Source organism: Dunckerocampus dactyliophorus, chromosome 13, assembly GCF_027744805.1.
Source record: "Dunckerocampus dactyliophorus isolate RoL2022-P2 chromosome 13, RoL_Ddac_1.1, whole genome shotgun sequence".
In the NCBI taxonomy this organism is placed as follows: Eukaryota; Metazoa; Chordata; class Actinopteri; order Syngnathiformes; family Syngnathidae; genus Dunckerocampus; species Dunckerocampus dactyliophorus.
In genome coordinates, this window is record NC_072831.1 from 3,235,914 (window position 1) to 3,249,883 (window position 13,970).

General features: G+C 42.3%; 2 protein-coding genes across 3 annotated transcripts in view; both read left to right on the forward strand.

Annotated features, from left to right (window-relative positions):
* pcca (propionyl-CoA carboxylase subunit alpha) overlaps positions 1–8,890 on the forward strand; it is a 30,435-nt gene extending 21,545 nt beyond the window's left edge. For both annotated transcript variants that reach the window (XM_054796953.1, XM_054796955.1), the window contains 10 exons: positions 222–296; positions 385–453; positions 551–626; positions 714–927; positions 3,089–3,191; positions 4,469–4,567; positions 6,052–6,105; positions 6,596–6,736; positions 6,900–6,977; positions 8,598–8,890. In XM_054796953.1, coding sequence (XP_054652928.1) covers positions 222–296; positions 385–453; positions 551–626; positions 714–927; positions 3,089–3,191; positions 4,469–4,567; positions 6,052–6,105; positions 6,596–6,736; positions 6,900–6,977; positions 8,598–8,687 — 999 coding nt within the window. In that variant the 3' untranslated portion in view covers positions 8,688–8,890. The remainder of the gene's footprint in view (positions 1–221; positions 297–384; positions 454–550; positions 627–713; positions 928–3,088; positions 3,192–4,468; positions 4,568–6,051; positions 6,106–6,595; positions 6,737–6,899; positions 6,978–8,597) is intronic.
* Positions 8,891–9,928: 1,038 nt separating this feature from the next.
* chchd1 (coiled-coil-helix-coiled-coil-helix domain containing 1) lies at positions 9,929–13,300 on the forward strand. Its single transcript, XM_054796956.1, has 3 exons — positions 9,929–10,369; positions 11,566–11,684; positions 13,075–13,300. The coding sequence occupies exons 1-3, from the start codon at positions 10,231–10,233 to the stop codon at positions 13,183–13,185; spliced, it is 369 nt and encodes a 122-aa protein (XP_054652931.1). The 5' UTR covers positions 9,929–10,230; the 3' UTR covers positions 13,186–13,300.
* The last annotated feature ends 670 nt before the right edge of the window (positions 13,301–13,970 follow it).

A 13,970-nucleotide genomic window follows, 5' to 3' on the forward strand; every position in this document is an offset into this window, starting at 1 on the left:
ATATTAGATACTAGCAATATTAGAATTGAATACATAGTATCAGTCATAACGTTGTGGCTGGGGAAGAAAGTGACAGAAGAAAGAAAGAAATCAGCTTTGCTAAACAGCTACTGTGGATGATGATGCCTGGTGGATGCACTGCGCTTGTCTGCGTGTCTGTGACCATGCATTTCTACTTCCTTAAGAGAAGCACTTCTCCATGTCTTTATTTCATCTCTTAGGACCCTTACAAGTCATTTGGTCTTCCCTCCATTGGAAGGTTATCGCAATACCAGGAGCCAGTCAATCTTGACAATGTAAGCAATGAATGAATCACATCATTGAACATGCATTACTCTAAAAGTATCCTTATTTTCATATACTGTATATACGTGTGTTTGCCAGGTCCGGGTGGACAGTGGCATCCAGGAAGGAAGTGACATCAGTATTTATTATGATCCCATGATTTCCAAGGTTAGTCAACTATTAAACATGTCCCCCCCCCCCAGTCACAATGACAAAGTCGATTCCTTAAAAGCACCCAAGGGGTAATTTGTGTATTTGTTTCAAGTTAATAACCTATGGAGCGACAAGAGAAGAAGCCCTTGCTAAGATGGAGGATGCTCTGGATAACTATGTCATCAGGGGTACAGCCAATAGATTTTTCTAGATAGATTGGAAGGTGAAGCTTTTCTTTTTGTTGTTTCTATAATGATGTGTGGCTTTGCCTCCAGGTGTGACCCACAACATTCCGCTCTTGAGAGAAATAATCACCCACCCTCGCTTCATTTCCGGTGACATTAGCACTAACTTCCTTCCAGAGGTTTACCCTGACGGATTTAAAGGTCATCAACTTCAGGTGGAACAGCAGCGAGAGTTGATAGCGTCTGCAGCAGCACTGTACATCACAGCCCAGCTCTCCTCCCAAAAGGTGCTGGGTAACTTGAGGTGAGGATCCTCAGTATCTTACTACTGAAAATACACTGCCTTTATTATTTTCCAAAAAATAAATGCTTGTACAGGTTTACAGTATATTGTATGGGATGAAAAATCTGTTGTTTTTGGCAGCCATTTTATTTTTAGTCTTAGACTTTTGGATGGAAATGATTCTTTCAGTCAAGAATGTAACAAGAATGTATGTTTAAGTATTGGAAATTGGATGAGGAAAACCAAGAGGAGATACAATTACTCTATCTCTGTATACAAAGTATACCTCCTTTAAGGGTCTACAGGTGAATACAAAACCAAATGTTGGTATAGCACATCTTAAAAACATATACACGCGGTGTGTGAGTGTACGTCATATATACTACACTTATACTGTATATTTTTACACGTATTTATTCTGCACGTGTTTCTGAATATCATTTTGACACATTACTAGCATGTTAAAAAATAGAATGGCCTTAACTATCAAACCAGCAAAAGAAAATCAGGTTTTGATAGCCTGACTGGCAGCCAACACAGTACTGAAGCCTTCTGACTTTTCTTTCTTTCCAAGCAGTGGCCAAAATGATACGTTTACCGCCATCTCTCTGCACAGTGGATTCAGTTTTTCTTCCGGATGGATTGTATTTAAAGTATCAGCGCTGTTTCCCTACCAAAAGTGCTCCCATTGCCCACGTCATCGGCCACAGGCGTGTTGAGCAGGAAGTGCGGCGGTTTTCGTCGTGGAAAAATGCTTCGTCAACGAAATGATCTTGCCATCGTCGTCGTTGTTGAAAAGATGTTGCAAAGGGGCAACCTTCACTCTAAGATCACATGTGTCAAACTCGTGCCCTGGAGGGCCGAGACGCTGCAGGTTTTCTCTCCAACCAGTTTCTTCAGCAGGTCATTTAATTGATGAGCTTCTTCCCTCAAACTGAAGGTGTTGATCATTAAAATCACCTGCTTTTGTGATTGGCTGGAAAGAAAACCTGCAGTGTCTCAGCCGACACCCCTGCTCTAGATGTTGTGGATCAGTGGAAGGAATAATTAGAAAATCTTCTCAATCCCACCGACACGTCTTCCATTAAGGAAGCATTGTCTGGGTACTCTGCGGTGGGCCGTCTGTGGCTGAGGTTGCCAAGGTGGTCAGAAAGTTGGACGAGTTGCCCCAGAGTTCCTCAAGGCCCTGGATGCTGCGGGGCTGTTTTGGTTGACACCACTCTACAGCATTCCAACATCAGATGCAGCGCCACCGTGTTGGTGGTTCCCCTTTTCAGGAAGGAGGACGAGAGGGTGTGTTCTCTCGTGGGATCTCACTCGTCAGCCTTCCTGGTAAGAGGAGGGTCCGCTGGATAGTTGAACCTTGCATTCAGGAGAAGCAGTGTCATTTTTGTCCTGGTGGTGGAACTGTGGACCAGCTCTATACGCTCCGCAGGGTCCTTGAGGATGCATGGGTGTTTGCCCAACCAGTCTACATGTGTTTTGTGGACTTTGAGAAGGCATTTGACCATGTAACTTGAGGAATCCTATGGGGTAGTCCGAGATTATGAGGTATCGGACTGCCTGATTCGGGCAGTTCGCTCCCTGTACCACCAATGCCATAGCTTGGTCCCCATTGCCAGCAGTTCCCAGTGAGGGTTGGACTCCACCAGGCTGCTCTTTGTCACCAATTCTGTTCATTACTTTTATGGAAAGAATTTCTCTGTGCCTTTGGTGGCTGCAGGATTGCGTCTCTGCTTTTTGCAGATGATGTGGTCCTGCTGGCTTTGTCGAGCCAAGGTCTTCAGCTCTCACTGGTCAGTTCGCAGCTGAGTGGCTGGGATGAGAAGTAGCACCTCCAAATCTGAGTCCATGGTTCTCCCCCGGAAAAGGGTGGAGTGCCATCTCCGGGTCGAGGAATACCTTTGGGTGTTGTTCAAGAGTGAGTGAAGGGTTGGTCGTGAGATTGGTGCGGTGTGTACAGTTATGCAGACTCTGCATTGATCTGTCGTGGTGAAGAGGGAACTGAATGAATCCCGTGACCCATGGGTTTCCCAAAAAAAATCATTCATAACACACATCTAACACAGGAAATCTGACTTTCAATGTTATTTTGCACGGTAAAAATAAGATGTGTTTTGGTGTCACGAGAGCTTTGAATCTTGGTCTGAAAAGGAGCATCCTGATATTGTGTGTCGTGCAGGGTGTCCTCAATACCAGTGGTGTGTAGCTGTTGGGAGCTTTGTGCACAGCTGGAAGAGCGATGGCATGCAGTGGAAGTTAATAAATCAGGAGACACATATACGGTGAGCATCATGTATTTTAATCCTTTTTATTCTTTTTCATCTTTGAAAAAGATTTCTAGCAAATGCTGGAATTGTGCAGTATTATTTATGATATTTCCAACGGCTGAGTTGAAAAGGCATCAGAAAATGAAAATCACAGAAGAAAATGTCCCATTGCTTGATCCATTTTGTAGTGTTGAAATGCACGCACTTTGAGACACTCATGTATTGTACTCAGCTGACTTTTCTTTGCAGGTATAACGCCACACAGCTGACCTGACATGGCGCTAGGCTAATTGACCCATGCTTTTTTGCTAACTACTGTGCCACAGCTGCTGCATCACTGTTGACAGCATGTCACACAACACTGCACGTTTACGTGATCGTTTGAGTTTTTGTGTCTAAGTGGACAGCCAAGTAACATGGCTAGATAAACAGTAGCCTACCCCCGCCCTCCTACTGGGAACCTAAAACCACAAGTTGTCTTCTTCAGCATCACAATTGAACAGCCTCAGATTTCCTTCGTCACACACTTTGTCAGTCTCTCTCGCTCTCTCTCTTTCGTTGTTGCTCTCTATGTCACTTTTGTCTCAAGCCATTAGCCATTTAGCTCGAGCTAGAGCTCTTCATCACGCAGTTGTCCGGCCTTTTGAAACCCGTTGGTGATAGTGGACGGTTGGCGGTCTGAGCAGTCCAAACAAGTAGTAATTTGACACTTGATCAAACGCACTTAAGATGTGTCAGGGACAAAACATGATATTAGCTCCCACTTCACTCATCTGCGTCACTGCTTCCTGATGCTACACTCTCAGCATTATGGGAAATGTAGTTTTTAGCCTTAAATTAGCCCCATCACTGTACAAGTCGCAGGTTTCAAAGCATGGCAACAAAGCATCTTATACACCAGAAATTACGGTATTTTTTTTTTCCTTGATATCCAGTTAGTTTGGCCAGTATCGGACTGAGACTATCCCTATTTGGAGATAATTTATAAAGCTGTGTGGACGCAAATCCCACCTGAGTTGTGCACAAGGGCTTTCTCCACCAAGAACTAAAAAAAAAAGTCATATTTCACTCGAGGTTTAAACAGTTATTTCACACAATTAAATAAACGAATTTGTAACCTTTATTTCATGATGATTTTTTTCTGCATTTTTGAATGATGCTCTTTCTCCCCCTGATCGGCAATGGCATAACATGAGGCATTGTGCATAATCACAATTACTGTGATTTGTCGGCACTGTTGCAGTCACTGTGTAACTTATCACAGAATCACAATTAGCTTCTCCTCTTGACAGGTGCAAGTGGACGGAGTACGCGTGGATGTCCATGGACAGTTCAACTTGGCTTCCCCACTGCTCCCACTCACCATCAATGGCACACACAGAATGTTGCAGGTATGCCTGCGAATACTCTCATTCATGCAGGTCATTGTATTCTCAAGGCATTGAGTGGATGGCTACTAGACTGTTGAGGTTGTCTTAGAAGACGTTTGGCCTCTCATCCGAGCAGGCTTTATCAATTGATGCTCAATGACCAGGTGGGACACACACTAATCCGACGAGGTAGGACAGCCCTGGTTTTTTATAATTGTATCCTACCAGGGACAACTATGGATCGATCCTGTAGGGCCTATGAATCCGTTTTATTTTTTTTATGTGTTACAATTCTGTTTTTTTCCCTTTTATGCTTATTTTACCAGCATAGAGTGTGCATTTTGTGGGTTAGTGAATGAAATGTCCATTAATTAAAGGCAAAAATCCTTACAATTATTGATGCAATACATCGTTGGCCCATTTTGCCCAGTAATTGAGAAATGGATGGGCCCTGGCTAACTTTTCTAATGGGATGGGGGGGGGTTCGTCTTTGTGAAGAGATTCCACCAGGATTGAGCGGTCCGGCGGGGAAATACTTCCCCACACAAACGTTCCTTCATTCACATTCCGACAATTTCTGTGAGATTCCGCGTTTAACAGTGGATTGTTTTTATTGGCCGATTCTGTCCGCTATTGCGTTAACTTGGAAATCATAGGGCCCTGACCGTGTCCCCCATGGGGTAAAGTGGTAAATGGACTTTCACTTGATAGCGCTTTTCTACCTCCAAGGCACTCAAAGCGCTTTGACACTGCTAGCACATTTACTTAGTGATGACGCAGCATCAGGAGCAACTGGTGGTTCAGGGTCTTGCCCAAGGATACTTCAACACGATCATGGGAGGGTGGAGGACGGAACTGCGAGTTGGTAGATGACCACTCTACCACCTCAGCCATGTATCTATCTCAGTCTGCTGGTGTTCAAAGTCAGTACAGTCCTGGTCCTGGTCCTGGTCCTGGTCCTGGTCCTGGTCCTGGTCCTGGTCCTGGTCCTGGTCCTGGTCCTGGTCCTGGTCCTGGTCCTCTTCACACTTCAGTGCCTGGGAGAGTGGCAGCACATCACATTCTTACGTTATTTTAGAGCTTCTGCGACCAAGCAATTTCCCTTCTGGATCAATAAAATCTGTCTAACTTTGCCAGTTTGGCATTCCATGAGTGATGGAACTCTCCCATATAAAAAAGTCTGTCTGTAGGTGTCCGTGCACACAATCTGATTACTACCATTCATTGTTTCACACTTCTTTATCTTTATCACATGATAAAGATAAAGTTTACATGCACTGGTTCTAACCAGATTGTTGGCCAAAATATGTGTGACTTTGCAACGCTGGGTGGCCACAATATTCCTTTCAGCTCCTTTAGCTGTGGGTCCTCCTCATCGCCGTGTGGTCGAGTAGATAACTGCACTTCTACGTCTGTTCCAGTTTAAATATGTGTTGACTTGAGATCTCTCTTGGTGCTACTCAGTCATATTTACAAATATCTCATCTTTTCTTCTTTTGTTTTAGTGTCTATCCCGAGATGCTTCAGGACAGATTGTTCTGCAATACCTGGGCACATCGGTAAAGTTGCATGTATACAATGTGTTATCATATGACATCATTACATACTCTGGTCCCACGCTTTCTTAGGCGTGCCACGAGATCTCGTGTCACAAGCTCTTGCGAGGAGATTTCTCATTTAGAAAAAAATAAAAAGTCTTGCCTGGGACAATAATTATTTAATCAATCACACAATAACTGAAAATGATCTTGATCATTTTGCCAGCCTTACGTGCCATTGCCATGTGCACGCATGTCCGTTTTCCTCGTCTCCCGCCTCCAAACAGGCAGGAAAAGTGTTCACTCTTTGCCGTGTTTGTTCGGACAAAGAACAACAGCATGAACTGTTGGTCATTGATCACGAGGGACTGAGTATCCAACTTCCAACCTTAAGCCATCCAAGGAAGAAGTGATACCGAGTAGAATGAGAAGTCTGTTATCTTAAATTGATCAGAGATGATGTTGCATACTGCATCCTTTCTCTTACTCTATTGTACTCCTTTTTTTGTAGTTTAGGGTTTGCGTTCTGTCCAAGTTGGCTGCAGAGTTGAATTCTTACATGCCTGAGAAAGTTCCAGAGGACACCAGCAGCATCCTGCGTTCACCGATGCCCGGCACAGTGGTGGCAGTTTCTGTGAAGCCTGGAGATACGGTAAAACATGTGCACTATGCAGACGCAGACCTGCCCCACCCGCCAATCAGATCCCTATCAAAGTTAGGGAATAAAATGAGCATACAGGGATTTAAAAAATAGGAAAAAAGGCTAGAGTGTGTGGTGCAAGTGTCATCATTGTTGTGTTGTTGTGGACATGTAGGTTGCAGAGGGCCAAGAGATCTGTGTGATTGAAGCTATGAAAATGCAGAACAGCATGACTGCCGTCAAACAAGCAAAGGTCAGTGGAACCATTTAGTTCATACAGTAGATAGTGTGGAACCCTGGTTAGCGTCATGAATTCGTTCCAGAAGGTCTTACTAGAGTCTTACTAGAGTAAGAGTGTCTAAGCCTACTCTAACCAAATCCTTTTTCACCGTAATGAAAGAAGTTCTTTAGGACTTTCACCAGCCTTAACTTAAAGGCCGAGAAGATTGCAGAGGACACTACATGAACTCAACTCTACTAGATTTTTTTTTGTTTTATTTCACACCTCACCCATTTACAGGAGCGCAGGTGAGGTCGATAAGCTTCGAATCAAAGAGGAATAGCATGAAATCACTACTCATTACTACAGTTTGTAACTTAGGAATAATAGTAGTTGTTACATACCAGTGGTCTCTCCGGTCTTCTCTTGTTCCAATCATTCGAATAGCCATCGCAGTACTTTCTAGTCTACTGCCTTTACCAATTATTTACTTTGCACAGCCACCTAGTATCATATAATGGTTATGTCACAATTCATCATCATTTCTATCAGGGATTTTAAGACACATTTAACTGTAAACCGGTTGGTATACCGAACATGAATTAGGCATCGTCCCCGTTCTCTCTTGCCACATGGCGGTGACGTCGACATATGACGTATGAGTCAGCACTCGATGCGGCATTTACGTCACCAGAAACTCGTACATGCACAGCAAGCCCACCTACTCGACTGAACTCGTGAGCCCAGCACGACTCTGAACCAGTGAACCCACGTCACTCGCCACTCGCCACTCGACTCCTTGGGCGCCCTGATACGGTGTTAACTAGTGAGTCTAGGTTTGCAAGAACCCGGGTTCGAATGCTGGGCTCGGCTTTATAGAGAGCGAGCAGCTCAGACAGGTAGAGGAAGTGGAAAGGAGAGATGATCTCAGGCAGGGAGCGGATCTGTTGCTTTTTCCACGGGGTTAACACATTTATACAAATGTAACAGTTGCACGAGTAACCATGTCAAAGTCCTACGCTAAAATTATTTTGCATGCCCATTTTTTCCATTTTTATCTTTTATTGGATTTTATATGAATTTTACTGTTGAGAAATTAAAGTTTGTTGCTTTTGATACGATGTAATCTTATTATTTTTCCATATAATTGAGAAAACGGTCTCAAAAATGTTGTCAGTAATATTGATTATCGACAATAATTTGTAGGACAATTATCATCCAGCAAAATGTGTTATCGTGACAGGCCTGACTGTAGATAACGACAGCTGCAGCCGTCATATTCACAAGGTCCTTAGCTTTGCTTCTGGGGTTGATTTACACATTTCAACCAAAATTCTGTTCATCTCTGGGACCCTGTCCTGAACGGTATGATGTTGTGTATTCTTGCAGATAATTGTTTGAATTGCACCCAATTGTGTGTGCTTTTTCACAGTGTTTAAAGACATTGTCATCTTTGTGATGTCAACTTTTAATTTGAAGAAAGTCATAAAAAAAAACTGTAAAATACTCTCTCTCATAATTGTAGCATTAATCAAATAAAAATAATATTGGTAACCCTTACCTACCTAAAACAGGCTAAATTTAGATGAAAACCTCAGGTTTCAAGTGTAGCCTGTATGAATGTTAAACTTATCTACTTTTGTGATCCTTCAGGTAAAGCGTGTCCATTGTAAGCCAGGTGAGACGGTGGGTGAAGGAGATCTGCTTGTAGAGCTGGATGATCCCTCTCTAAGTCCATCGTGAAGGATCAAAACTGATGAAAGACTCAACCAATGATGAAGCTCTCAATGTCAGTGTCCCCCAGAAGACATTTATGTCCCCAACAGTGCCTCAGCGTTAAACTGTATTAACAATAGAAATACTTCTGTCAATCTTGATTTGGAAGCCGTAGCTCAATTTTTGGCATTTAAACACCATAATAAAATATTATCACCACTTTTAGAAAAGGAATATTTTATCACCTGTGTTGTCTCACCTTCAATAGTCTTAGCTGCATGAAACTTAGAGGCATTTTACATGATATATTTTGCTGCTGGATTAAAAGTGACATTTTTGCCATTTGATTACATTACAATAGTGTTTTTGGAGTTTCTGTGAAAACACTAAAAATGCTATTCTGGAAAAAACAAGACCTGAAGTGTTGCACAGTAGTGATGGGAAACTCGATTCCTTTTTCTGACTTGCGTTTTTATGAGTCCTCTTTTAAAGTGAATCGAGTACACGATTCACGGAGACTCCCATAGTATGATGTGTGATGGAAATTCTGGCTTTTTTTGGCTCACTAAAAAGGCTCCCAAGTGGCTCCTCAGATTTTTGTTGTCTTAAATTATTACAAAATGATGCGTATTTATTTAAATCCTCAATGAACAGCTACAAAAAACTTAATATAAAATATAAAAACAAAGACCCATCTCAATAGACAAGGTCAAACCTGTCCTTGCAATTTTCTAACAATTTACTATCAACACAACATCAACGAAACACCACACACAAATTAAAAAGTGCAAATAAAAAGAGAAAGCAGCATCCAGGTCAATTTTAACTTTACATATGCTACACTCCGACTTTGTACTGTCGAGTGCATTAAAATGTGTCCAGACTTGACTCCTTTTTCTGTCATGTTTTTCCTTCCACTTTCTAGCACGCCTCTGTCTCTGTCTCCCTCCCTCCTGTTTGTGAGCTGCTTTGTTGTGCTCCGTGTGCTGTGTGTGTGTTTAACCCCGGATCGTCCCCCTGCTCAGTCGACTCGTCGGCGCCCTCATGCGGCGTAAATTAGTGAGTTCGCATGCTAGGCTCGGCAGCATATGTATAGAGCGAGCAGCTCAGACGGGTACAGGAAGTGGAAAGGAGATGGCAGGGAGCGGATCTGTTGCTTTTTCCACGGGGTTAACACATTTATACAAATGTAGGTAAAGTATCAGTTGTACAATTAATGCCATGTTAGCTTTCCTTTTTAGTTTAGCTAGCAGCAGCAGGGTAAGTGAACTCGTGAACAGAGACGAATACCCGCAAGTCCCGGTTTAGTATAAAAAAAAGTCGCGAGTTTTAAACGACTAGGTCAATACTCGACCATCATAGTTGCAGGAGAAGCATTTCGAGCCACACGCCTTAACAGAAGGTGGCGCCAAAGGTGTTTACGAAGAAAAGAAACGACAGAAGAAGAATAAAACCAACGAAGGGCAACACTTCCCAACACTACCGCATTTCAGAATATGTTTAGGATTTGACAGTTGAAGCTAATATTAGTTTGATGTTCGTTTAGAAAGTCGTAGCAATCGTGATTGAAATGGCGGCACAAGGTGCAACGTTGTTACAACATAAGGTCAGCAGGTTACTGAGCAAGGAGAACGGAAAGCCTGTTCTCAAACCCAACAAACCTCTTATCCTGAAAGATGGTGTGGCCAACCGTAAACCCAAGAAAGGAGGTAAGACAACATGTTCCATTTGAGTGATAGTTCACTCAACGCTTTTGATGCTTACCACAATGCGCGTGGTCTTTGGAAGCAAGGGTCTTACAAATACGGAGTCTTGAGGGGTAATTTTGATGTGTAAAAAACGCGAGATAATACAATACCTTGTATTTCTAAACAACGCGACACACTTCCGGTAATACCTTGCGTCCACATGAGCTAAAAATCGGTTGGAAATGCTTAATTTTAACTTCCATCTTCAGCATTTCCGCATCCTTTACTGCACAATTGTAGCGGTACAACAAATATTGATAATCGATAATCCGTGATGGTTGTTCGACTCGTCTTGTTTTCACAGAAAATCAAAAAACAACCGGTCCTTGGGTTTCTGAAAACACATCTCTTCAGTCCGAAACATATGAGAACTTGTACACCGGAAGAAGGAAGTACACCGATTATTCATACATTGAATTATTTCACTTGTGTGTCATGACAATTGTCATGTCAGAAACTGAACGAATGTAGTGCTCTTAATTTGAAGATTCCACTACGAGCTGACGTTGACGCAGCAGCATTTCAATAAATTTGCCCTTTGTACCTCTAAATGTTATTGTATCAAAAGCTTGTGCTTTTGTAACCATTAAAATTATCCCCGCTAACCCCTTGTCCCCTCATGGGGCTTCCGGCACTTGATTGACATCCCGCTTCGTCTCACCGTCACACGCGACAGCCGTCAAGAGCTTCCCTTCACAATAAAAGCGCCTCGCGTTACACTAAACAAACAAAATAAGGGTTTACGAATTGATTTTCCGTTTTTCACCTTGTAACATTTCTTATAGGGTGCGCTGAAAACGGTGTTAGAGCCCTTGTTGCAAGCCGGTGTTCCAATAAGCAGCGTAGACGTAAAACCTTAAAGAAAACCCCTTCAAATATATTAAATTAATATAATGAAAGTAATTGTGCTGTTAAAAAATGTCCAAAATGCTTTTGACCTGGAGATATCAGGGCATGTTTTTTTTAGGTTTTTTTTTAAGCTGATAGGGTGTTTCAGTCTCTACGTTTACAGATCAGACTTGCAGCACATACTGCTCACTCCAATTTAGGAAATATTGTATTGCTTTACCAAATGACACCAATGTAAGCATACATGTCACAATGATTTGAATAAAAAAGAAGTGCTGAACTTGAAACTTTGCACGTTTTTCCTCCAGAGGCCACGTGTGTCACAGAGCTGTCTGTCATGATGGCGTGTTGGAAGCAGAACAATTTTGTGGACAGCCTGTGCTCCAAAGAGATGGGTGACTTCCACAAGTGTGTTCAAAAGACTCGGGTATGTTTCCTTGCGTAATACGGCTCGTTGGTACCTCGGTTTTAAGGTCATGGTTGGGTTCGTTTGGGGTACAAAATGCTTGGCTGTGATGCTTTTTAAAATGAAACATAAAATGCAAACTATGAGTGGGTAATTCTTCAGTAAATACTAGGGGCGTCAGGAGATTATCCACGAGATGAGACGAGACACAGGATTGGGTCTACGAGAACGAGACGCGACGAGATTGTAACATTACTTGGACATTACAAAAGTACAATGAAAAAATATAACATCGCATTTTTTTGCGGATTCGCTGTTTTGTGGATTTTTTTAAGATTTTTTTTTTCTTTTGACAGGGTATGAACGCCAATTTTGTTCTGCCTCCTTGTGGTGCATTAGAGCCTCTATGGGTGCTCTGTTGTGTCTGTTATTGTATTTACTACTGCTGCCACTAGAGGGTGTACTCATGTGAGAGTGTGAGATATGAAGACTGTGTATACAGTACATACAGTATGGTTACGTGCCTGTACGCTCGTACAGGCATCTTACACAATACACAATAAATATAGAGCCACAACAGCGTATTGCAATCTACTCATTTAATTTCTGCACTCTGTGTGTATGCTAGCAGCTCCATTTCTAAAACCACACGTTTCAAACAGCTAAAATGATGCATAACGCTAACAAAAACCTGCTACCCAAAATGTCTTACAATACTTTTCAACGAGAGGTGAAGTATGATTTCAAGGAAACACTAAACTTAAACACTTGTACGCGAGAACAGCGCTAAAAAAAAAACTGAATTTCAGTATGTGGAAGGAAATTATGGAAGGGATTGAGTAAGGAACTCAAATAAAGCACCAAGGTGAGCGAATTCAAGAAACAATACAAGCAGTTGATGTTTGCAAAATACAAGGAAGAGTTTTAAACCGCTGTGTACAAAATGCTTGCTAATCCCCACAACACTCATTAGTCTTCTTTCCTGTGAATTCATTGTCAGTACTCACCCATTATTACAGCTAACACATTAAACTGATTATTTACTATTATACTAATTCTGTGATTATTTATTATGATTAAAACCCTGACAATTATTACATGACTGTTACATGACTTTATCATTTTCCCGTGTATCAACCGGTAAAGACTACATCAGAATGATTGTTGCCGCCCAACTCAAAACTGCTTTTGGAATAGATAAATATTCAGTTATGTACTGTGATTGACTGGCAGCCAGTCCAGGGTGTACCTCGCCTCCTGTCCGAAGGCTCCGGTCAGCTTAGCCATGACCGGAATGAGGACAAGCGGTATAGAAGATGGATGGATGGATGTGTTGGCAAAATGCTTCAGTATTTTTGCCCATACAGCTTTGGTGGTCTTGCTTGAAACAAATGCTCTTTCTCCCTCGTAGGCTGCAAGGAAGGATACATCAGGACAGACGACGCTTTCTGGAGGACATTTGCCACCAAAACAGGCCACCACCCTGTTGAAGAGATATCCCAATATACTGTCTGAGATCTAGGAACCTTGTGTACCACGGACCTCAGTTGGGTGCTGGTCATGGGCCACCCAACTACTGCTGAACAAAGTGTGACATTCATTCAGGTCATTTTATTAAAACATTATGGTCTACGTTTGTGTTTTTACTCTGTAAAACAAGGGTGTCAAACTCGTGCCATGGAGGGCCGAGACCCTGCAGGTTTTCTTTCCAGCTGCTCACTAAAGCAGGTGATTTTAACGATCAACACCTTCAGTTTGGAGAAACTGGTGGAGAGAAGACCTGCATTGCTCACACATGGTGTAAAATCATCACATCTGCAACCCCGTGTTAGTGTATTCAAATCGTACCACTAGAACCGGGGTAGGGAACCTATGGCTGGGGAGCCAGATGTGGCTCTTTTGTCTAAACACGATAAAAATTTTAGTTTTTTTGTTCGCTGACTTTTTTTTTTACCGGTCCTGTCCAGCCTTTAAAGCAGATAGAATTGTAGATCTAAATGCCGTCAAGTGCTCAACAGATTTACTCTGCCAGGGAGAAGTGAGATATACACTTCCCCTGTTATACAGAATTTATTTGACTTTGATGCTTGTTATTAAGCAAATTTGGAGCGACCAGAGCAGGAGGGGACAGAGAAGAAGAGAAAAGAAAAAAAAAAGAGAGACAAGGACAACAGCAGCAGCAACAATTGTGACAAGAACAGAACAACAGAAACATACAGAACTACATCAGCAAATAAATGTCTGTGATGACTATAAAGACGAACAAGGACATAAGGACAAAGGACAAAACAATATCAACAACCACAA

Coding starts and splice junctions, on each gene's coding strand:
- chchd1 (XM_054796956.1), top strand. CDS start 10,231: ATGGCGGCACAAGGTGCAACGTTGTTACAACATAAGGTCAGCAGGTTA. Junction 10,370..11,565: donor CCGTAAACCCAAGAAAGGAG/GTAAGACAACAT, acceptor TTTTTCCTCCAG/AGGCCACGTGTGTCACAGAG. Junction 11,685..13,074: donor AGTGTGTTCAAAAGACTCGG/GTATGTTTCCTT, acceptor TCTCCCTCGTAG/GCTGCAAGGAAGGATACATC.